Source organism: Arvicanthis niloticus, chromosome 8 (assembly GCF_011762505.2).
Source record: "Arvicanthis niloticus isolate mArvNil1 chromosome 8, mArvNil1.pat.X, whole genome shotgun sequence".
Classification (NCBI taxonomy): domain Eukaryota; kingdom Metazoa; phylum Chordata; class Mammalia; order Rodentia; family Muridae; genus Arvicanthis; species Arvicanthis niloticus.
The window spans coordinates 48553497-48578952 of record NC_047665.1 but is presented as its reverse complement, the minus strand read 5'-3'; the positions used below and the strand labels follow the sequence as shown (position 1 = coordinate 48578952).

General features: G+C 38.1%; 1 protein-coding gene across 1 annotated transcript in view; it reads right to left on the bottom strand.

The window, feature by feature from the left end:
* Ryr2 (ryanodine receptor 2) overlaps positions 1-25456 on the bottom strand; it is a 566557-nt gene that overhangs the window by 80372 nt on the left and 460729 nt on the right. The window contains exons 71-79 of the mRNA XM_076939363.1: positions 25231-25323; positions 23281-23451; positions 22762-22821; positions 13572-13706; positions 11097-11131; positions 9911-10024; positions 7271-7367; positions 4895-4998; positions 3078-3129 (exon numbers count right to left, since the gene is read on the bottom strand). Of these exons, the coding sequence (XP_076795478.1) occupies positions 3078-3129; positions 4895-4998; positions 7271-7367; positions 9911-10024; positions 11097-11131; positions 13572-13706; positions 22762-22821; positions 23281-23451; positions 25231-25323 (861 nt within the window). The remainder of the gene's footprint in view (positions 1-3077; positions 3130-4894; positions 4999-7270; positions 7368-9910; positions 10025-11096; positions 11132-13571; positions 13707-22761; positions 22822-23280; positions 23452-25230; positions 25324-25456) is intronic.

Below are 25456 nucleotides of genomic sequence, written 5' to 3'. Positions count from 1 at the left end.
GTGACTTTTGCAAAACTCAAAGACCAAAGGGCCAATTTCATCCCCAACAGATGTGACTAAGAGGTTCATATGAAGGTTCTCATGCTTAATAAAATACCTCTCTGTACACTTGATACATTCAACCCAATGTGCAAACCTTAAACACAGGAAATGATCCTCTCTTTTGTAACTTGCCATTAATGCATTAACTGACACAGATGCACATTGCTTGCTGTCATTTAAAATTAACACAAAGAGTATGCATTGAGTATATGGATACATCACATTAGCAAGGTCCTTGTAATCCCTTTAAGTTCATTTTTATTATTTGTCATCCAAGGAAGGAAGTAAATCTTTGTTAACAAAATTATTATTTACATGTGAAACATAGACACTTTGACTATTCCATTCTACTGAGCCACAGGCCGATTCAGGCTAATTCCCATGGCTGACAATGCTGTAGGTTGAAGAGGCAGAGGGAGATGGTGGCCAGAAACGAACTCGGAGAGGGGAAGGAAGGAAGGTGGAGGCATGAACTTAGCAGGCAGAGACTTGGTTTCATCTTGATGCTTCATGCCATTAGCTAGTCTGACTTAGCAAGTGACTTCTTGCACGTCTTCTTTTTATATTGATCATGAGAAAAAGCATGAGGGTTCTCAAGTGAACAGTATGCTTTAATACTTGTGAAAACCTGGGAAAACTATTTGAAAATGATCTTTAATAAATCATAGCTAGGAATTTGGGATACAGTGGGGGTTCAAAAGAAGCTGGTATGAACTAAAGTCTTCGGTGGAAGAAACTCACTGCCCACTCACAACCATGGCAAGTGTTCTACATGATTTCTTACATTTGGCCAGCGCTCTGTAACTTGTGTGGTGCATAGAGGCAAAATGACAAAGCTAGAGTCACAATCAGAAAAGCACTTGCAACTCAAGGAGAAACAGGGCTTTGGGCACAGAGACAGAGATGGATGAGAGGATATCAAATGAGATCCTACCCCTGACTCCAAACTAATTCCTAAAAGACTTGTCATGGTCTCTGAAAATTCCAGTACATATGAATGAAACTTCACTTTTTCTGTTTGGAACAGCAAATGTGTTAATAAGGTTTGGGGAGGAAATACAGGTATGTGGAGAGGAATGGGACAGTTGAGACAGTCTCACAATAGGGATCTAGCTCAGGGGCCCAATCACTTTCCTTGTAGGTAGGAGGCTGTGAAGTCAACTTACAGTCATGAGAAATGGATAAAATTTAAAAAGAAAAGAAAAAAACTGAAATGCCTCACTCCCTCTCACTTTTGAGACTGTAGCCTGACACTTCCTCCTTTCCTACTTCCTCTTCTGAGTCTCCTGAGTGCTCCAAAGTTTTCACCATACCTACAGATGTTTTCAGTGTTCCCCTGCTCCAGATTCCCAGACAATTGGGGATTTGATGACCACAGATTTACACCTCTGTAAGCTCACAATAAGGCTCGGTCCCTTTCCCCTATGCATCTCTTCTGTTCTTTCAGATTTGATCATGAGCTTGGGTCTGCTGCCTTCCTCTCTGGAGTGAGATCACTGAAGCCTACAGCTTTAGCATCCATCTGATTCTAATGCTTTGGGAGAGTGTACTTAGAAGGCAACCTGAGAGACCAGACCCCAGACATGCATGCACAGCCATCCCTTTAACAGTGTGTGCCATTATCTGAGAGAAGCGGCTTAAGGGAGAGAGGTTTGCTTCGGCTCCAGAGCATGGAAAGCATGGTGATGGGGCTGATCCTGTCCATAGGAGTATGAAGCTGCTGGATATAACATGGCAACAGAGAGGAAGCAAGAAAGCTTGGGCAGGAAGTGGGCCAGCTGATAATCCTCCAAGAAAATCGCCCAGTGATTCACATCTACCATCCATGCCGCCGACCCACAAGATTCCATAGCCTCCTTGAATCAAAATGCCCTCTGAGGACCAGGTGTTGAACCACGTGTCTGTGGATTACCTTTCAATGTGAAAACTCTGACACACTGCCACATGACAATCTCATAGATATCTTCAACATGTCTAGGATTTGATCTGTCATCTACCCTCTTGTGATAATTCTGGGGCTCCCCTCTCTTAGTATATGGCACCCAAGGTGCCATATACTAAGAATCTCCTGAGATTTAGCCATATACTAAATCTCAGGAGAAACTGGACTCCTATTTGTATATATCAATTCTTGTTAGGAGGTAACAAAGTAGCAAACACTGCTACTTGCTACTCTACTTAATGCCAGCCCTCCACAGTTTAGGACAATATATATATATATATATATATATATATATATATATATATATATATAGAGAGAGAGAGAGAGAGAGAGAGAATATGAGTGTGCATCTACATGTGTGTATACCATGTATATGTAGGTACCCATGAAGGCCACAAGAGGGTGTTGGATAACCCGGAGCTGGAGTTACAGACAGTTGTGAACCACCTGGCACAGGTGTTAGGAACTGGAACTCCAGACTTCAGTAAGAACAGTAAGTGCTCTTAACCACAGAGCTATCTCTTTTAACTTCTAATTAGCAGTTTTAATATAACTATCTCAATCTTTTAAAGATTTACTTTTTAATTTGTGTGTGTGTGTGTGTATGTATATATATGTGTGTATGTGTGTGAATGGATGTGCATATGTGTATGCAGGTGCCCATAGAGGGTAGAAGTGGACTACAGATTCTCTAAAGCTAGAGTTAAGGTGGTTGTTAGCTGCCTAAGAGATGTGGGTACTGGGAACTGAACACAGGAGCCCTGGAAGAACAACAATCAAGCCATCTCTCCAGCCCCTTATATCACTCCTGTTATTTCCAGCAGATGTTAAAATCTACAAGTGCAATGGTTTTTTTTTTTTTTTTTTTTTTTTCATCATCCTATCTGCAGGACCTCTATGGCTGATGAATGAGGGCCAAATAAAAGAACGTTGGAAAACTGGTGATTCATTTCCTGAAACCCATGCAATGCTGAGATGCATGCACTTCATATTTATAAGATCTAACAGTATCTTTTATATAGATTCTTACCCTCTGGCAAATAAAAGTAGCTTACTTCATTAAATACTAAAACCAAGAAAGATGTATACTTACCTTTGCCATAATGTCTGCATACGCCATGTATAGAAAATCTTCCTCCAGTTTGCTATGAAACCAAGTGGGGAAAGATCAATTCTTAAGTAGAAGGCAAGTTGTTTAGAGAAACCATCCCTATGTAAAGTACCTGTTTGCCATTTTTCACACATGTTCTTTACAATTAAATGGCATAAAATTTAGGCAACAGTAAGTGTTGGCAAACAAACTATTTTATAATCAGAAAGCAAAGACCTTAGAGGTCTTCACTAAATGCCTCTTCTGGCCTTACAACAGAGTCCTTCAAGTGTGAAAATTAAGGTAACTTATTATGTACATGCAAATAAATGGAACAACTAATTTTCTTCAAACCACAAAATGTCAAATAAACAAAATCAAACTTAAGTGGCACAGAGCTTTTGACAGCAGAGAAATACTTGACATCTAATGCAGACTCAACAAGTTATAATGTCACAGTTAAAAATAATAAGATGGCCAGAACAATTAAGTTTCTATGAGGAATGCCTAACATCTGCTAAAGTATTATAGCAGGTCCCAACTTCACTTAGGAGAAGTACTTCATTACCTCACCAGGTCAGACAGACAGTTGTTCTATGCTTATCAGATGAGATGGTTTTTGTTAGTGGGGAATAATAAGAGAGAAAAATGTGAGTGAAAGGATGGACCACATTCAGTTCAGTGTTAGGAGGGAGAGACCCAGATTGCTGTGGTGCCCAGAGATCACATGGTGCTTCAGGACTTGTGAGAAGACCCATGCGGATGCATATTGATAATTAAATGACCCCCCCCCCCCCAGACTCTGAAGACAAAGGATAAGACCTGAGCCCCAAGGGCAGGAAATCAGACAAAAGTTCTGTAGGCTCTACCATATCCCCACCCACAGAGCCAACACCTTTTAGAGTCCCAAGAGGGAGAAGAAGCCAAGGCATCTTCATTGCATCTTCTGAGGTAGAATTTGTCATGTAACTCCACAGGAGTTTGCTGTCTATAGCTTTGGTGTCATTGTAGGATCAGGAGTGAAGGCAAGGAAAGTGGGCAATACCCTAGAAACAGATCTGAGAGATGCTACCGAAGGCCTCACCCAGCATCTAAGGGCTTCTTAACCATCTAAAGGGATGATGAGGGTCACTAGTTTCCATACATTCTCCACAACAAATTTTTCTTCCTTTTAGTAATTTTTGTTTTATTTATAATGACAGTTTTTAATAAATGAAAACTTTTTGTAGGGATCGACAAAATTAGCCTAATACAAAGTTAAGAAAACTCAGAATTCCTTGATAGATTTTGGGGGGAGGAGATGGATGAGGGGTCGATGATTGATGTGAGAACCCATGTGCATGCATGGGTGTGTGCAGAGGTCAGAGGCCAACCTCAGGTGCCATCATTTCTTAGAAGTCATCCACTTTGGCTTTAGAGACAGGGTCTCTTGATGGAGCTCACTGATCAGCCCAGGTTTCCTGATAAGCAAATCCCAGGAATCAGCCTGTTTCTCCTTCCCTAGTGCTGAGATTCCATGCACACATTACCGTGTCTGGTTCTTTTATGTGAGTTATGGGATAGAGCTCAGGTCCTCATGATTGTGAGGCAAGTACTTTACTGACTGAGTCATCTTCCCAGCTCTTCATGGTAGACCAGAAAAGAGAGTGGATGCTACTCTGTGGATTTATGTCAGACAGATCATTTGATGTATGAATTATTCTCTCCCTCTCTTGACAAGAACAGGATGTAACTGAGACATAAATAAATGATAAATGAGAATTATATGTGGGCTTCTTTGTGGGTATCTCCTAGGTCTGTATTAACCCTCCCCACCATACCATTTCTCTGTTAAGGCCGTGCGGCTGAACAGAAGGATGAGCTGATGGAGAGGATCGACTCTTTTCATGGCTTCATCTTCTTCTGGGAGTTCAGCCCCTGGTTTCTGAAAAAAGAAAAAAATAAGAAAAAAGCAGACAACCACATAACATTTCTCATTTAAAACAAGTGCTAAGGATAAGCATTGTGACTTATATCTGCAATCCCAGCTTCTAAGAGCTGGAGGCAGGAGGATCAGTGAAATTGCAAATTGAAAGCCTGTGTGCACTCCATAGCAACACAATGTCTCAATAACTGAAAAGCAAAACCAGGGGCAATACGATGAATGGCAGAGCAAACAAAAGAAACGTCTTTGTTTGTATGTGTACCTATGTGTGCTTTGCATGATATATGATTGGGAGGCAGGTGAATGACTGTGTGAGAACACATATGTACATATGAGTGTGTACAGAGGTCAGAGGTCAACCCCAGGCATCATCATTTCTTAGAAGCCATTCACTTTGGTTTTTGAGACAGAGTCTCACATTGAACCTGCAGTTCAGTGATTAGATTAGGTGTGCTGGCCAGCAAACCTGAGAAATCAGCATATGACATGTATGTGTGCATATGCATGTATGTGTTTTGTGTTTATTTGATATGTAATACAACATACATATAAATCTAACATGTGCTGATTACACTACTGGTGTAAAACAGAACAAGTATTTAACAATTTGATAAAAAAAAGTTGAATAAAGATAATAAAAATTTTAAAAGAAAACATTATTCTTATAAACAAGATTTAAAGCTAACTAAAAAAAGTATTCAGGACAGAGGATAGTTAAACTTTGGAAACGGCAAAACATAATACTTAAGAATAAAATGTCATATAATATGTGACAATTATGTCCACACTGCAATATTTATCACATAAAATATTTTCTTGGTTTAAACAAAAAAAATAAAGATAAAGAACACAGAATGAGTTACTAACTGAAGTATGTGCACTTTTTTTTTCATTTTCAGTTACTTTTAAAATGAAAAAAATTAACATTGGATAAAATTTCATCGAGAAAAATTGTTAAGCATTTTTTGCCTACAGAATTGACTGATCCTGATTTTACTGAATGATTTAATGAATTTTATGTCTCCAGAGGTATTTTTTTTTCCAATTCGGCCTGATTTTCTTTCTACATAAAAGGAGCTTCTTAACTGCTTGATGTTGTTAGTAGTTAAAATTGTACAAGATATCTAGTCTGTGGTTGTTTCGATAGTGTCATGGGACTCGGGCTGGGGTTCAGTTGATAGAGTATCTGGCTAGCACACAGGAGGCCCTGGGCCAGATCCTCAGCACAGCATGCAAGGATCTGGTAGCTCAAGCACAGAATTCCTCTTGGCTACATAGTGAACTGGAAGCCCAGCTGAGCAAAATAAAAGCCTGTTTGAAAGAGGGAAGGAGGACAATCAGGGTTAGGCTTCGAGATGTTGCATTGCATTTGTTTATTATAGTTCCCAACAATTTATAAATTAAAAAGTGTCTGCCAGATAGAAAATCATTATGTCTCTGGCAATGCCACAGAGGGACTTGGGCTTATAAATTCCTTTTGGAAAGTTAGTTTAAAACAGTAGCTTAGCTTATAAAAGATATTAATGTTCCTCTGTCCTTCAGAGTGTAGCACCCACCTGTACACAGTCTCTCTTCCTACCGTCAGATGGAAGCTCTACCTGCTGAGTACCAACTTCTTCTTCCTCTGTGCCCATTCCACTTATGAGAAACAAAACAGAAAAACCCAAACCCAAACAAACAAAAAACACAAAACAAACAAACAAGCAAACAAGAAAACCCTCTTTACCTGACCAGACCAGAGAGATAGTTGTTCTATGCTTATGGAATGAGATGGTTTGTTAGAAATAATAAGGGAAAGAAACATGAGTGGAGGACAGACCACATTCAACATTATAGAAACCAAGAATACTGTGGCACACAGAGATCACATGGTGCTTCAGGATCTGTGAGAAGACACGAATGATGTGCATCTTCTGACGTGTCTACTTTTGAAAATCAGCAATCATTTGTTAATCTTCAAATTACTTGGTGTGAATGATTACTTTTAGATTTTATCTTGACTTTAAGTTGGAAAGGGCTTTGAGAGAGAGTTTATGAGACCAACTTACTTAGTTAATAGTTAATTAGTTAATAGTTAATAGTTAATCTTTTCATTTTCTATTCTAAATCATTTGATATTAATAGCTCTGTATTTTAGAAAATAAGAGGGGTATTTTTTGTCATAAACAGTAAATGTGATAACAATGGGAATTAAAGTTTCCTAACACCAATGTGCAGTGTAATAATTTTCTTTCAATCTTCTTTCATTTTATAATCCCATAAAAAAGCTTACCGCTAAATCTTCAATCAATTTATCCTCAAAGTAATGCTCTTCTGTTTCAATCCAAGACTTTTCATATCCCTGAAGAAAAAGATTGACAGCCCGATGCCTAAAAGATAAATACAATGTCAAACAAAGGGATTTTAAATATATGAACAAGAATTCAATAGAGTTTATTGCCAGGTTATCTGTGTACTACAATTTAAAATAAAAATGAACTTCCAATTATAGATTCCTCTCTTCACAGACAATTCCTTGTGCCAAGTAAAAGTAGTTTCCTCAGATCACATATTGACTTTAGGTTAAGTCTTTGCTTAGACATTTCTAAGCTCTGCAACATCAGTTTAGATTTCAATTGTCACAATTTTCATACCTGCAACAAGAATAATCATTGCATTACAAGATATCTTGATCTTCTAAAAATTAAAGTGAGATGAACGGTGGAAAGTACATTAGACAGACATTAGTTAAATAGTGGTTATTATTTCCTCGTGTGACTCCTCCTAATTGATGTAAGTGCCAACAGGAGAATTAACCTTCAAACACAGGCTCTGCCTGTTCCAGCGTGGAATGTATTAAGTGAACTTTTTACAATTGCATGAATGAAGATGAAATCTCATTTGAAGATAAAACTGACTTTATCTGTTTCTACCTGAGGTTGAAGAGGTAGCTCTGTGGTTAAGAGCACAAACTGGTCTTCAAGAGGACCCAAGTTCAGTTCCCAGCAACCATGGCAGTTGGCACATGACCACCTGCAACTCCAGTTCCAGGAAGCATAATACATTCTTCTGACCTCTCTGCTTACTGAATACATATGCAACCTCACCACCACCCCTATACACCACACACACACAAATCTTAAAATAAAATGGTGTTTGCCTATGAAGTAAAAAATAATTCAGTGAAGACTAGAAGAGTCAATGAAACTCATAACGATGCTGAGAGGAATGAGCAAAATCTAAGTGAGAAAAGACAAGAGAATAGTATGTGGGTAACATATGAGAAGTAACAGAATGATACCATTGTGTAAAGCCTGCACTTAACAATAACAGAAGTGTGTTACGAAGGCATGAGGCATAATGGCTACATGGGTTTAAGAAGAACATTGAAAATAGGAAAGTAACTAGCAACACGTTTGGAAACACTAAAAATCAGTGTGAATTCCAGCCCACAAGAAAGGTAAGCCAAAAGATGTGCTCAGCTGTTTTTTGAATCTAGAGTCATGCACACAGCATTTAGACTTCTAAACAGACCACACATTCAACCCTCAGGGAAATTCAGATTCATGGAACTCAGCTCAGATGTTCCTGAAATGGTTTAAATGATGTCTTCATAAAACAAATCCTTTCTCCAATATGTTAGAAAGGTACTGAATTGTAAGACACTGGTTACTGTCTAGGGTTAGGAAAATAGAAACTTAATATTATGTTGAACCTTAAAGTGGAAATCAGAGAGGCAAGCAACCTGAATACTGGATATAATGTAACAAGCAGAGGTTGCAACCTTGCTGTACAAACATACAGAAGGAAGGAGCTGATTTACAAGGAGATTAGGGATCTTCCAAAAAGAGATACCACTGAGCTGAGCCCTGCTTACAAGACATAATTGTAGTGGTTTGAATGAAAAATGTTCCCCACAGTCTCAGGCATTTGGATAATGGTCCCCAATTGGTAGAACTGTTTGGGGAAGCATGGCCTTGTCATTGGAATTGTGTTACTGGAGTTGGGCTTTAAGAGTTTAAAGACTCACACCATTTTCAATTTTCCTTCTGCCTGTGCTTGCAGTTCAGGATGTGAGCTCTTGGCTTGTTACTTCACCTGCTTTGTGCATCACTTCCCCTTCATGATGACTCTCATAGGTCTGAAACCTTATGCCCACAGAAACTCTTTTGTCTAGAAGTTTCCTTTGGTCCTGGTGTTTTATCACAATAATAGAAAAGTAACCAACACAATACAATAGGCATGTGATTACTTGCAGAAAGTTAAGAGTAGCCAAGAGCCCAGTGTCTTGGCAGAATACCCAGAAAGCCAAAGCAGGTCATCAAGCCAGACCTGAACACACCAAGTTATATCTCTATCGACAAGCATACTGATGTACTACTAAGAGAACAGTGAGAAGGCTGTTGGGTTTGTTTATGTCATTCCTGTGAGTCAGGAGAATGTCTTTTCTTTACTCTGTATGAGGATAATTATACAAATAACGTCCATGGCGAGCATCAACCGTGATCAGCACACTGACAAGCACTCTGAATATATTTGCTCATCAATCTGCTTTGGTACTCTATGGAGCCAGTCCTACCATAGTCCAGAGGGGGAAACCATAGTGAACTGAGGTTATCAACTTGACCAGCGCCATGCAACACAGAAATGGAAGCTGAAATCTAAGCAATTGGACTTCAAAGAATGTTTCCAATCACACTAAATGCCCTTCCCTATATGATCAGATATTCTCCAACGTATACCATTTTAAAATGACAAGACAAACCATAGTTTTCTAAATAAACAAAAACACTCAACAGAGTAAAGCTACCTGATGAGTTTCAGAAAACGATAACTATCTTCCATTCTTCTCTTGATAGAGTCTCATTGTTCCCCAAACCCCATTATTTCGAGAAGAAAATTAATTTCTTTTAAACATTTAAACAATTCTGACCTTGGCAGATTGTACAGAGGGGCCATCCGGAAGCAGGCAACGACGGCTCTTTTTCTCTGCTTAGAGAGTAGTTTGTGCCACACAGCTTTCTTCGATCTCTGAGGATGTTCCACCTGAGGAAGAATATCACAAATAAACATACATTTACAGGCCCAATCTACCCTCAGTGGTGAAGTATTAATCAACCACATCCTTTAAATTTATTTCAAACTACTTAACAATTATTTTGGTTGAGACTATATCCTCAACATTATCCAAAGCTAAATCTGAGATGCTTTCAAACGGTGTTTAGTAAAATTTACCTATTTTCCAAACAGCCCAGTAGCTCCTAAGCCTTGTTATCTTTAAAATCAAAGAGACAGACAAAAGCATTCAACATAAAAATCCTTTTGCACCATTCTCAAAATTTTAAGTACTTTAAACATTTTCTTAAAGTCCGTGCATATGTGTGAATATCTGTGCATAGGTACACATGCACACATGTGAGAAGACACATGGAAGCTAGTGAACAACCTTGGGGGTCTTCAGTTGACATCCTCCTTGGTTTTTTTGATACAAGGTCTCTTCACTGGCCTGGTATTCACCAATTAGGATAGGTTGACTGGCCAGTGTGACCCACAGATTTGGCTATTTGTGCATTCCCCAATGCTGGAATTAGAAGCACATACTTAGGCCCAACTTTTGAAATGTAGGTTCTGGTGAGCCAACTCAGATCCTTGTGTTGTTTCTCAGTCCCCTTTCTGGGGTTTTGGTTTGGTTTCACTTGGTTTGATTTGTTTTGTCTTGTTTTGTTTTCCTATACAGAAATGCACTCACATATTCATAGAAACTACTCTTATTCTAAGTATGACAACCACAAATACAAATAGCATTAATGAAAAGCCTATTGCTCTTTAATAAAAGAAGGTAACAAGGCTTTGTGAACTGAGTACTAGGCGTAAATAGAAGGATTTAATCTTATAAAAGTATTAAATAAAGTATCTAGCTATTTTTGTTAGGTAAGATAAATGAGAATTTGGAAGTTATGAGAAATGATGTAAGCAGGCTATTTATTTGAATCATGGTGCTTGAAATTCCAAGAGAAAAAAAAAGGAGATTAATCATAAGTATTAGAAAGAAGATAAATTCACAGTATGGTTTGGTCAATTAATTAGTATTCTCTAGGCAATGGAGCACTGTACTTCCCAGACTGAAATAGCGCCGGCCAGTATACTTAGATTTCTGGAAAAAATGAAAATGTTATGTTAGCCCAAAGTAAAGCCAGATATATTATGCCTTGCAGTAAATGCCCAGAATATGAACACAGTAATTCTTGAAGAAAATGTTAAGACTGTCTGAGCCATTACAGACATTTTAACAGGGTGATCTGTCTAACTGACAAGCACTTACTTCTCTGATCCTCTGTTCTCCATAACATCAATGTATCTAGCAAATGCCCACCTTAGTTGGTGTCTTGATGGGTATTGTCTTAGTCAGGGTTTCTAATTCCTGCACAAACATCAGGACCAAATAGCAAGTTGGGGAGGAAAGGGTTTATTCAGCTTAGACTTTCATATTGCTGTTCATCACCAAAGGAAGTCAGGACTGGAACTCAAGCAAGTCAGGATGCAGGAGCTGATACAGAGGCCATGGAGGGATGTTACTTACTGGCATGCTTCCCCTGGCTTGCTTAGTTTGCTTTCTTATAGATCCCAAGACTGCCAGCCCAAGGATGGCATCACCCCCAATGGGCCCTCCCCCTTTATCACTAACTGAGAAAATGCCTTTACAGCTGGATCTTATGGAGGCATTCTCTCAACTGAAGCTCCTTTCTCTGTGAGAATTTCAGCTTGTGTCAAGTTGACACAAAACCAGCCAGTACAGGTACATTAGGTGGAATAAACACTTATTGGAGATAGTGTAGATTAAAGCAGAATCAAGAGCTCAGCTGCACAGTGAGATCCAACGCATCACAATATGGAATTCCACTTCGGAGTCTGAGACTTTTAAGGCAGCAGTTCTGATGAATACATAGCATTCTGCTGAATATGCTGACAACCCATAGAAACCCATAGCTTTTAGAACCTGAGATACATTTGTGGAGTGGACATAAAAGATTCAACTGGCATCTAACCTCAACATTTGGCAGAGAATTATATAAGGAAAACTTTAGGTACTCAGAGAGGCTACTTTAAACCATCTGTCTCTGTATGTTATTTTACCAGCCATGGCAGGATTAGATGTCCAAAAAATACCTAGTTTAAATCAAAGCAACATGTTTATTAATGTTATGATTATATAGTCAGATGTAGATAAAGGGGATAGAAAATCAAAATGTATTCTTTACAGCACAGGTTGAAAGGTTCCTGGAATGACACAGGCGATTTTATTATTTCAGATTCAGTATTAATAAAGCATATCACACAGGTATTGCCACACACCTACTGGCAGATAACTCTTGCCTCTCACTCTGATATAATTTTTTTGTTTTGAATATTTATTTCATATGTGTGTGGGGTGGATACTCATGTCAATGTGATGTGAGCAGAGGGCAGAAATGAGTGTAAAGTTTTTGAACCCTCTCCATCTCTGTATTTGAGGTAGGATTTCTCAATGAACTTGCAGGTCAGTGAACCTCAGTAGGATGCCTAACCAGCAAATCCTCAGGGCCACCTTGGCCCCGGCCCCGGCCCTGACCCCTGCCCCGCTCCAGTGTTGGAGTTATAGATATGTGTCACCATATTAGGCCTTTACCAGAGTGCTGGGGATTTGAACTCAGGTCCCTCTGCTTGAACAGCAAGCACTTTACTTACTGAGCCTTCTCTCCAGCCCTCTAACATTGTGTTGTTGACTAGATGTCATGTTAAAAATGAGTGTTTCACTGTATTTAGTATGGTTTCATTTAATCTACCTAAACTTTATACAAGCAAGTTCAGACACATTTATGCAAACCAGACAATTGCCTGGATACATGTAGTTTTGTAAAGGATTGCTTTTAATAAAATATAAGTACATGATATAACTTTCTAACTAAAAGTGTATCAAGAATTACTGCTTTGCAAATTCTTGAACAGAGAGGACAAAATAGAGAATAATACACACCAGAACTTGGTAGTGAAGACAGGAGGTGACTGAAAAAAATGACATAAAAAAACATCTGCCTCACATAGGGTTTTACTGTCAGTGTATTGCTCTTCTATAAATGTAATATAAATATAATTTGTTCTTTATCTCAGAGAAAAATTGCTCAAAAAATCTCTCATGCAACCAAATGTTAAGCAGGTAAAGAGAAAACACTTTGATATTAAACCAGTGAAAGACAAAATATCTCAGACATATTTTATGTGAAGCCTTAAAAATGATATAAAATAAAACATTTGAAATCTGGTTTAATTCTGAGATAGTTTGTTAGAAATGTTTAGAATAAAGTCTACTACTAAAAATATATAGAATTTTAGAAAATCTTGAAAAATAGAATAAAATGAAGGCCTTAATCTCTTGAAGTATAGTATCTTCAGAAACAAATGTTTCTGAAAACTATAATCTTAGAAATAACAAATTACATGCTTGTTCTAATGAACACATATGTAGGGTTTGAGGTACCACAGTTAAAAGTTAACACACATTTAAAATATTTTATGTGCCTAAGTCAATCATGATTGAATTAACACAAAAATCTGACCTGTTCAAGGTGAAAAAGCACATTCGCTATATCCAGGACTCGCTCCACTGTCCTCTCTGGGTCTGAGGTGTCTTCTGTCCTGTTTGGCAAGTCTTTGTATAGAGCCATCTGCCACCTGATTGCAGGGTCTTCCAGCTGTGGGAAAGCAAACACAAGGTGGCAACTGAGACAGAAGGAATGTCACATGATCGCTAACTGGGTTTACCTGCATCACTAAGCAAACACAGGACAGTACTAAAACACCTACAGAACTATACCTAAGTAGCAGAAGCCTAGGGAGCCACTAGACTGCATGGCAGCTCATTTAACAAGATGGTACTACATTACCAAAACTTGCTGAGTGGATTTCAAATCTATATACAAATACACAAATGGGCGACTGTGTGAGCAAACGGAAAGGTCAGTTTTACCTGACTGTTATAATCATTTCACTGTCTCTGTATATCTACATTTTATGATGCACATCTTAAATATATCACTTAAATAAAGCAAGCAAATGCTATGCAGAGGTAAGAAGAATAAAATCATATGTCACAGAAAGGAAACAGTAAGAATGACTCTCCAGTAAAGAATCATAAGAACTGTCCCCAGAAGAATCATAAAGGACACTTGTCTATGCACCCAAAAATCTTCTCAGATGATTGAGAACAGAGGTGAAATGTCAAGATTTGGCCAGAAGACCAGGTAGGCTGCCTGCAGACCTTCTTTGCTCTTTCTGTTCCCCCGGCAGACTCAATCGCTCAGGCTCATCCTTAGCACTCCAGCAGAACACCAGCTGTATGTAGCCTTCCTCCCCCTTTTCCCATGCCTCATGTGGATCCTCTAGACCATCCCCTCCTAACTTCCCTTCCCCTGCTAGTCACAGCATCCCAGCCTTCAACACCAAGAGGCATTACTTATGACATACCAGCTAGGAGGGTAATAAAACAGGTGACACAAGACACCACACTCTCTGAAAATCTAGAGGGGAAACAGAAACCAGGGAAAAAAACCCACCCAACAAGAGCAAACCCAGAAATCAGCCTCTAGACATAGAACCACCCCAAACCAGATGCTAGGCACCAGCTTAAGAATACAATTATTAATGATATGTCTCCATAGAAGTACAGATCTCCTACCACAGCAGGCCCTGAATATTCCTCATAGCTGAAGCATAAGAAAAAGACCTTAAAATCAACTATATAAAGATGACAGAGGTCCTTAAAGTGGAAGTGAATAAATCCCTTATGAAAGACAGAAAAAAATACCAAAGATTGGAAGAAATGTATAAGGCCTTAAAGAAAGCAAGAAAAAAAAACCCTAACAGTTGGAGGAAATGAATAAAACTGTTAAGGACATGAAAATGAAAATAAAGCAATAAAGAAAACACAAATGGAGAAAATCCTGAAAATAAAAAATTTAGGAAATCAAGTAGGGACTAGAGGGACAAGCTTTACTGACAGAATATAAGAGATGGAAGAGAGAATCACAGGCATTAAAAATACAATAGAAGAAATGAATATATCAGTCAAAGAAAATGGTAAATCTAAAAAATTCCTGAGACAAAACATCCAGGAAATCTGAGACACTATGAAAAGACCAAACCTAAGAATAATAGGAATAGAAGTAGGAGAAGAATCCCAGCTCAAAGGCCCAAAAAAATATTTTCAACAAAATCCTAGAAAAAAAATCCTAACCTAAAGGTGATGCCTATAAAGGTACAAGAAGCTAACAGAATACCAAATAAATCGAACCAGAAAAGAAATTCCCTTCACCTCAAAATAATCACAACACTAAACATACAGAATAAAAACAACAAAAGAATATTAAAAGCTGCAAGAAAAAAAGACATAGTAACATAAAAAGATAGATCTATTAGAATTATACCTAAATTCTTAGTGGAGACTCTAAAAGCCACAATGGCCTGGACATATGTGTTGTTGGCTCTAAAACACAATAGATGCCAGTCCAGATTACTATACCCAGCAAAACTTTCAATTACCATAGATGGAGAAAATAAGATATTTCATAATAAAATCAAATTTAAACAATATATACTTACAAACCCAGCTTTACAGAAGGTAATAGAAAGAAAACTCGAACCCAAGGAGGTTAACTTCACCCATGAAAATACAAGAAATGTAAATTTCACACTAGCAAAATCAAAAGAAGGGAAAGACACACATAGGCATATGCACATGCACACACACAGTTACATACCACTACCACCATCACCACCACAAACAACAACAACAAAATATTAAGAATCAACAATTATTGGTCATTAATATCTTTCAGTATAAATGGTTTCAATTCCTCAATAAAAAGACACAGACTATCAAAACGTATGAAAATCAGAATCCATCCTTCTGCTGCATCCAAGAAACATGCTCAAGTTCAAAGAAAGACATTATCTCAGGGTAAAAAGTTGGAAAAAGATTTGACAAGCAAACAGACCTAAGAAGCAAGCTGGTATAGCCATTTTAATATCTACCAAAATAAACTTCAAACCAAAACTAATAACAAAAGATAGGAAAGGACACTTAATACTCAAAGAAAAAATTCACCCAAGATGACAACATTTCAATTTTATATATATATATACCTAAACACAAGCACACCCACTAAAAGAAACGATAATACATCTTAAATTGTACATTGACCCTCACACTGATGGTGGGAGACTTCAATACCCACTCTCACTCCTGGACAGGTCACTCAGACAAAAACTAAACAGAAAAAATATTGGCACTAACAAACATTATAAACTAAATAGACCTAATAGATATTTATAGAGCATTAAAAAAATAGAATATACCTTCTAGTCTGCACCTCATGGAACATTCTCCAAAACTGACCACATGCTTGGACACAAAGCAAATCTCAACAGATACTAAAAAAATGAAATATCTCCCTGCATCCTATCACACTACCAGGGATTAAAGTTGGGTATCAACAATAGAAACAACAGAAATTTTTTTTATTTATTTATTTATTTTATGTATTTATATAAAAATAAAAAACACTGTAGCTGTCTTCAGACATACCAGAAGAGGGCATTGAATCCCATTACAAATGGTTATGAGCCATCATGAGGTTGCTGGGAATTGAACTCAGTACCTCTGGAAGAGCAGTCAGTGCTCTTAACCTCTCTCTGAACCATCTCTAAGAAAATGGGCTTCAGGTAGGAATCTGACTTTAGGCTAGAACAAAGAAGTAATTTCATGCAGGAATCTGAATCTTAGGCTAGAACAAAGAAATAATTCTAGGCAGGAATCTAAATCTTAGGCTAGAACAAAGAAGTAGGCTTCAGGCAGGACAACTTCCTGAATAGAACATTAACAGTGCAAGCACTGAGATCAACAATCAATAAATGGTACCTCAGGAAACTGAAAACTTTTTGTAAGGCAAAGTACATTGTCAACCAAAATGGCACTCAACAGAATGGGAAAATGATTTTGCCAACTTCACATCTAATTGAGATTTAATATTCAAAATATATAAAGAAATCAAGAAACTAGATATCAACAAACCAAATAAGCCAATTTAAAAATGGGGTACAGATATAAACAGAGAATTCTCAACAGAGGGATCTCAAATGGCAGAGAAACGCTTTCAAAATGTTCAACCTTAGCCATTGGGGAAATACTATCAAACCTACTTTGAGATTCCATCTTATACTTGTCAAAATGGCTAAGATCAATAACACAAATGATAACTCATGCTAGTGAAGAGAATATTCCTCCATTACTGGTGGAAATGAAGATTTGCACAGCTACTATGAAATCAATATGGCAGTTCCTTACAAAATTGTGAATTGGTCTACCTCAAGGCTCAGCTATTCCACTCTTGGGCATATACCTAAATGATGCTCCATTCTACCACAAGGTCTCTTGCTCAACTACATTCACTGTGGCTTTATTTATGATAACCTGAAACTGGAAACAACCTAGATGTCCCTCAACTGAAAAAATAGATAAAGGAAACATGGAATACAATGGAGTATTATTCAGCTGTTAAAAAAAAAGACATCATGAAATTTGTAGGCAAATGGATGAAACTAAAAATAAAAAATCATCCTAACTAAAGTAACCCAGACACAGAAAGACAAGTAAGGTGTATATTCACTTATCAATGGATATTCACTATTAAGTAAAGGATAACCAAGCTACAATCCACAGATTCATAGAAGTTTAATAAAGAGGAGGGTTCTAGGGGAGCACATGTATTTCCTAGGGATGGAAAAATAGAATAGGTTTGTGGGTGGACTGGTGGTGGGTGGGGACAGGAGTGAGATGGATCAGGAGTGAGAAGGGAGGAAATGACAGGCAAGAGTGTGGGAAGATATGCCTGGAATTCAGGGCTGTTGGGGGGGGGGCAGTGTGGAAACCTAGCACAATGGAAACTTACTGGAATCTCTAAGGGTAATCTCAGTGAGGACTCCTTGTAATGGGGATGAGTCTTAACTGGCCTTCTTTTGTAAGCAGGCCAGTTAAAAAAAAATCATCCTGACTAAAGTAACCCAGACACAGAAAGACAAGTAAGGTGTATATTCACTTATCAGGCAAAGTTCTTAGTGGTGAACTGGGTTATATTTGGTTGAGTTGCCAAGAGATACCAGTGGAGATCCTCAAACAACCCAGACTGATGCTAGAATAGGTCTGTCTCTGCAAACAGACAATGGGGCCCCATTGCTGAGGACATCCACACAGCTCATCGAATACAGAGAGGTTGAGCTGGTGCCTGCAAGGGCCTTCACCCCTGTGTTCTAGTCTCTTTGGCACTGGAAGATATTCTGCAGGCTATGGAAAGAGAAACCTGAATGACCACCTAGCCACAAAACTCTTTGACCTACAATCTGTTTTACCTGCAAGATGTGCTGGGGCAATGGTGCCACAAAACTTGTGGGGGTGGCCAAACAAAATCCGATTTAAGTTAAAGCCCATTCCATGAGAGGGAGCCCATGCCCAAACAGTATGGATAGTCCAGAAACCAAACATATGACTAAAAAAAATTCAATAAAATGATTTTTAATGATATTCTTCTATACTCATAGATCAGTGCCTTGCCCAGTTGCCATCAGAAGGGTTTCTCTTAGAAATAGATGGGAGTGAGTACAGACACTCATAGTCAAATATTGTTTGGAGAGAGACTCTAAACTGGAGGTCTCCATCAAATACATCCCGTCGGAGCTCAGGGAATCCCACAGAAGACGGGGAGGAAAGACTCTAGGAGTCAGAGGAGATGGAGGACATCAGGAGAACATGGCTCACCAATCAACTAAGCAGGGGCATCTGACTCACAGAGGCTGAAGTAGCTAGCATGGGGCCTGCATGGGTTTGCACCAGGTCCTTTGCATATAAGTTGTGTCTGTTAGCTTGGGGTTTTGTGGACCTCCTGTGAGAGCAGTGTGCCTTTGACGTCTTTGTTTGCTCGTGAGACTCTTTCCTCCTGTTGGGTTGCCTCGACCAGCCTCAGTGTGAGGCTTTTTGCCATGTCTTGCTGTATTTTGTGTTGTCATGTTTGGATGTTATCTCTTGGAGGCCTGCTCTTTTCTGAAGAGAGATGAAGGGGAAGTGGATGGAGGGCAGGGGGAGGCTGGGAGCTGGAAAGAGTAGAAGGAGGGAAACTGTGGTTGGGATATAATATATAAGAAGAATCTATTTTCAAAAAGAGAGAGAAACAAAAGATGGAAGGAAGGATGGATGGAGGGAAGGAGGGAGGAAGATAGGAAGAGAGGGAGGGAAGGAGGGAGGAAGGGAGGCAGAGACAGAGACAGAGAGAAGTTAAAAACAAAACCAAAAAGATGCAATTAAGGTTTAAAGTTGAAGTTGAAACAATGAAGGAAGGAATAAGATAAGAAGATAGCCTTGCATTTGTTTCTTGCCTGCTCACACATGACTGTTGAAAGATTCATTTGTGTATTTTTATAAATATTGAAATATGCCCACAATTGATTCTAAACTTAGGGAATTTAAAACACAGCAAATTCTCACTGGAATAAAGATTATTGAATAATATAAACCAATATGGCATATAACTTTTATACTCACCAAAAAGAAATCTTGATACTGTCATATTTCAAGAATGAAATTTTAAAATAAGCTCTTTGCGTTTTAGTTTTATTCTTTCATGTTTCTGAACGTGTGTTTGTTTGTAGATACATACACATGAGTGCATGTACCCATGTGGTCCAGAAGAAGGCATCAAATCCCCGGAGCTGCCAGGCATGAGTGCTAGGAACCAAACCCCTCTTACAAAGACCATAAGTGTTCTTAGTGGCTAAGCCAGCTCTCCTACTGTAAAAAAATCTTTTTATGAATTTTTTTGTCTTCATGTTTTAAAGAAAGACTATAAAAATCATAAATCTAGATGATATAAGCATCATAGTAGGAAAAAAGGCCTTCATTTCATAAAAAAGTAAATATAAAAGCCATGGCACTAAAAATAGAGAATACAATTTCCATTTTCTTCTTCTCCACTTTAGAATTTCCATTAAAAACAAAACTCGTGTTACAAAACAGAAATGAACAGCGATCATCTAAAAATTCCAACCTCCTAAACAGGCATATCTCCAGATGACAGAAATAACTTTGAATTGGAGATAAACTCAGGGACAGAACTTCGCATACAGATGACTTTTAAAAACTGTCTGTCCTTTGCTCAAAATAGAATGCTTTCCTCTGTATTTGTTTCATCAAAGGACTATGTCTTTCATTTTTGTCTATAAATTCAATAAACAGGTATTTTTGATAAAGCAAAATCTCTATGTTCTCTCTCATAGAATGACTCCACAAGGCTTCTTCTTCTATCTAGTGTTCCCAGAGTGTGAACATGAGGCTAGAATGTGGCTGTTTCATTGTTGGGCCCAGGTGTCCATCTGGACTGTAAGAAGAGGGCTACCATGTAGAGAAAGGTGAGTGATAGGCCCTACACAGGCAGGCCTCACCTTAGATGAGGCAGCAACACTCTTTCCTGAGAGCCTGTGTGGGTGAAGATTTTGATGACGAAAGGAATGGTCAAAGCAATGAGCCTTGGGAGAGTGGGTTAGAGTGTTAGTGTGGGTGTGTGGTTGGTCTCCTCCAACAAGGATTCAATGGGGAGATGCATTGCCAAGGTGGCTTCTATAAGCTCTCAGGGGTGTATCCAGGATCTCAAAGACTTAGGGCTATATGACCACTTCCTGCCATGAACACAGACCCTGAAGTTGCTCAACAGCGGCAAAGTTGGGAGAACCCAGGAGCCCTTTCAGGGATTTATAATGTCATCTAACACTTGTGTCTATAAAAAACATTCATGTCTCTCACTGCATGAGAGCTTACATATACTGGCCTGAGTTGATCTGGAGGTTTTATAATGATTTACAAAAGATGTGCACATTTTTCGTTTCTCTCTGAAAAAGGATCTCTACTAGGAATCAATCTTCTCTGGGGGATTTATTACTGAGGTATGCATGAGTTCTCATGGAGGTTCACAGAAAATTTGCTTTAAAGACAACCATGTACCCTGAGAATATAGCAGAAGTATGTTTTACCTGCATCACATCTCCCAGAAATGCAGGTCTATGGGAAAGAATATTTCAATACACTGAAGAACTACTTGGTGATTTTTTAAAAAATATCTTTTATACCTTCATCTCATTTTTATGAATCAGACAGAATCCTCAGAAAAGTGAGCAACTACGACAGAATTCTAAAAGTGGGTTACATAATGGTTAAAACAATTTTGTTTGCTGGTTTTTGCTTTTAAAGACCGGGCCTTACTATGTAGCCCAGGCTAGCCACCAATTCATGATCTTCCCATCTCAGAGTCTTCAGTGATAGGATTACAGGCATGCATCACCTATCATGCCCAACAACAATAAGACTTCTTACATGATATACTTTATAAATATATAAGTGATATATTTACTGGCATTAAAAAAATCTCAAAGTAAGAGTGAATGCTTACCAGACTACCAAAACAAACAAACAAAACAGAAAACCAGTTTTAACAATTCCTTCAACTACTGCTGGAAAACATAGTTTCTACTCACATTTATCAATATTTTCCTCTCCTTGTTTCAACTAATTTTTCTTTCTTTCTTTTTTCTGAATGGATATTATATTTACATTTCAGATTTTATCCCCTTACCCCATTCCCCTACCACCTAGGAACCCCCATCCCATCCCCCCTCCTCCTGCTTCTATGAGGATGTGTCCCCACCTAACCCCCAACTCCCACCTTCCCACCCTCAAATTTCCCCCACTAGGTGTTCAGCCTTCATGGGACCAAGGATCTCCTCTCCCACCTATGCCCAACAAGGCCATTTTCCACTACATATACAGCTGGAGTCATGGGTCCCTCCCTATGTGATCTCAGGCTGGTAGTTTAGACCCTGGGGAGCTCTGGTTGGTTGGTATTGTTGCTCTCCTCATGAGGCCACAAACCCTTTCAGCTCCTTCAGTCTTCTCTCTAACTCCTCCATTGGGAACCCCTTGATCAGAGACAGGCAGGAAGATCAATGGAATAGAATTGAAGATCCAGAAATTAACCCACACACCTATGGTCACTTGATCTTTGACAAAGGAGCTAAAACCATCCAGTGGAAAAAGGACAGCATTTTCAACAAATGGTGCTGGTTCAACTGGAGGTCAGTATGTAGAAGAATGCAAATCAATCCATTCTTATCCCCTTGTACAAAGCTCAAGTCCAAGTGGATAAAGGACCTTCACATAAAACCAGACACACTAAAACTAATAGAAGAGAAGGTAGGGAAGACCCTCAAATACCTAGGCACAGGGGAAAAGTTCCTGAACAGAACACCAATGGCTTATGCTCTAAGATCAAAAATTGACAAATGGGACCTCATAAAATTTCAACTCATTTTCTTACCATAGCAATTCTCACTACTTCATATATATGAATTTTTGTCTGAACACTAAAGGAATTTTTTCAACTTGTTACTGTTTCCAGGTCACCCAAACCATGAAGAGCAATTATAAAATGTATATATAGTATTTATTCAATCTGTGTCATATTGTTTTTATAATTTTATAATTTATGATCCTCTCCTTTTAAGGACACACCATTTTACTACCCTTTATATTTTTAATCCAAAGTCTTTAAGTAAAATAATGGCCAATCAAGATAATCTTATTTGCTGGTGTAAGACTATTAGTAGTATTATTCTAAAAATGTTAAACATGATTTGGAATTAAAGCTGGCTTACCTTGCCTTGTAAGTGTATGTTACTGCGGATTACATCACGTACTTCCTCCTCAGTGTCTTTCTGCCAAGAAATACATGTTACTAAAAGAAGTCTCATAATAAATGCGTCCAGTGTCACAGTCAAAGAACAAACCAAATATTTCATTAAATAGTGTATCTCTGGCAAGCATGTTTATCAAAATGCATGCTACAAATTAGAAGCATTCTCAGAATTTGAGGTGAAGGGACTTTCTTTTCTGGTTTAATTTATTTGGTGTTCTGTTAGCTTATTGTACCTTTATAGACATCTCATTCTTTAGGTTAGGATTTTTTTTTTCTCAGAATATGCCTTGGAGATAATTACCATCACTTAGGATAAAAACACCCTAAATATAATAGGCAGTCATTGATTTAAGGGTCTACAGAAAAACTACTTACTAAAAATGTAATTGTAAATGAAATCTTGACAGTTACTTAAAGGATGCAATGCCAAGTCTGGAGGTCTGATGACTATCACCCCTGAGGTGACCAGGAGACTCACCAAGCTAAATCGATTTTTGGCCAGAGCAATGAGCTCTTGGTCCCCAGGGGCACAGATGTTCAGCCCAATGGGCAGTAATCGCTTCAGAGCTGCTACGATCAAAGATGTCTGCATAGAATACCGGTCCCCTTTGCGCTTCATTTTCTTCCTTTCTTGATCAGAAATGGCTGCCTGTGAAACAAAGATGAACACTGGGATGCCTCCCACGTTGCTTTCATTCAGATCTGTGATCTTCTTTGACATAATCATGGTCCCTCTGTCCTTATTTTCTCTGATTCCTATTTTCAGGAATCCTAACAATTCTGAAAAAGTTATCTTACTTTCTTGGCATTTTTTTTTTTAACTTTTAGTTTTTATTCTTCGTACATTTTTACCATTAACTAATGATACTCTATTCCCATATAGTTGTTAGATTGAAAGACACATCATAATATTAGGAAGGAATTCCATATAGTAATTTCATATGTAATATGCTTTCTAATTCTCAATTCTTAAAAGAATTTACATACAGACATATTATTTTTGCTTGGACAGATGGTATGCACAGGATGTGTTTTATATATGCATCCATTATTTGGATTGTTTATCAACTATCTGTGTGGTTTATAAATAATTATTACAAAATACATTTTCCTTTTTTATTATATATCAGTGTATCACCTAAGAAGTTGAGTAGTATACCAGTCTCAGAGATGCAGAAATATTTAGGAGTATCAATATGATCATGTTACACTATGATCATGTTACACTGTGATCATGTGATCAGTCTCTTGTGACTCTTTTAAGGACTAGGCTGATGCCACAAGGGCATCTACTCTAAAATCTGATGGGCAGGGAGTAGCCTTCTAAGAAAGAGATGCAGTTCTAATATCCTAAGTAAATAATTGTCGCATGTCCACCTTCAAGTATGTTGGATTTCTTTTGTAGTAATGATTCAAAGCTGAACCAGTTCTATAACAATGACGTACAATGAACGTCACAGGGAATGGAGAAATGAAACAACGGGAAACTTAGCAGGAAAGTGATTGATTGGCATTACTTAAAAGAAGGTGAACTAGCCTATACTTTTAATCCCAGCACTTGAGAGGCAAACATTGGCAGATCTTTGTGAGTTTGAGGCCAGCCTGATATAATGAGTTCCAGGAGAGCCAGACCTACATGGTGAAGCACTGTCTCAAAAACAAACAACCCAAACAAAGAAACGAAGCCATAAAAAGAAAGAGAAGTCAGAATAAGTCCAAGTCTGGTACTGAAAACTTTTCAGCACAGAGAGAAGTGACACTGTGGTTGATGTATTTAAAGATTTTTTTTTAATGCATACATAGTTTGTGCCTGTATGTATATGTGTCTGTACATGTGTTTCAGTACCCATAGGGACTAGAAGAAGGCATCGAATCACCAAGAACTGGAGTTACATATGGTCGTGAGCCACCATGTGGATGCTGGGAGTTGAACCTAGGTTCTTCACAAGAGCAGCCAGTGCACTTAACTGCTGAGCTGTCTCTCCAGCCCCCGCAATTGATTCCTTATAAAGGACTGGTGTACTAAGTAATAATATTGCAGTATAGTATTCCATATATAGTTGTGTTCATCAAATCCATAAATTTCTGGACATTAGAAGCAGGAATTTTATATTCCAAAGATATACACTTATTATATGGATCACATTTTTACATGTTATCTTTTATTAAATTATTTTTAGTAAATCTAGTAACTAGGAATCTGTAAGAACTTTATCCTACATCGGTCATTTTTATGTCTCAGTATTTACTGCACCCGATTCAAACTAATCCTAGAAACTATCTAAACAGCACAAATGTTTTTACATTAGTAAGCAATATTATCAAACCAACCCAATTACCATTACGAACTCTCAAAAAAAAAAAAAAAAAAAAAAAAAAACCTCTAAAAAACATTAACTCATAAAGAACAAATGGGAAGACTTGATACCTTGGACATCTTGGACTTTGTGTCAGTGATGAGGAAGGACATGTTGTTGATTTCATTCTGCACCACAAAGTTCTGTTCTTCTCTTTTGAAATTCTAAGAGGTTGCAAAGGAAATTTCAGTCAGATGAATTTATTTTAGTCAGAGACACACAGGAGTCCAGCGTGTCATCAGAGACAGATGTTGGTTTGCTGTATGACTTATGCAGAGACAGCTAGGTTACAACTGT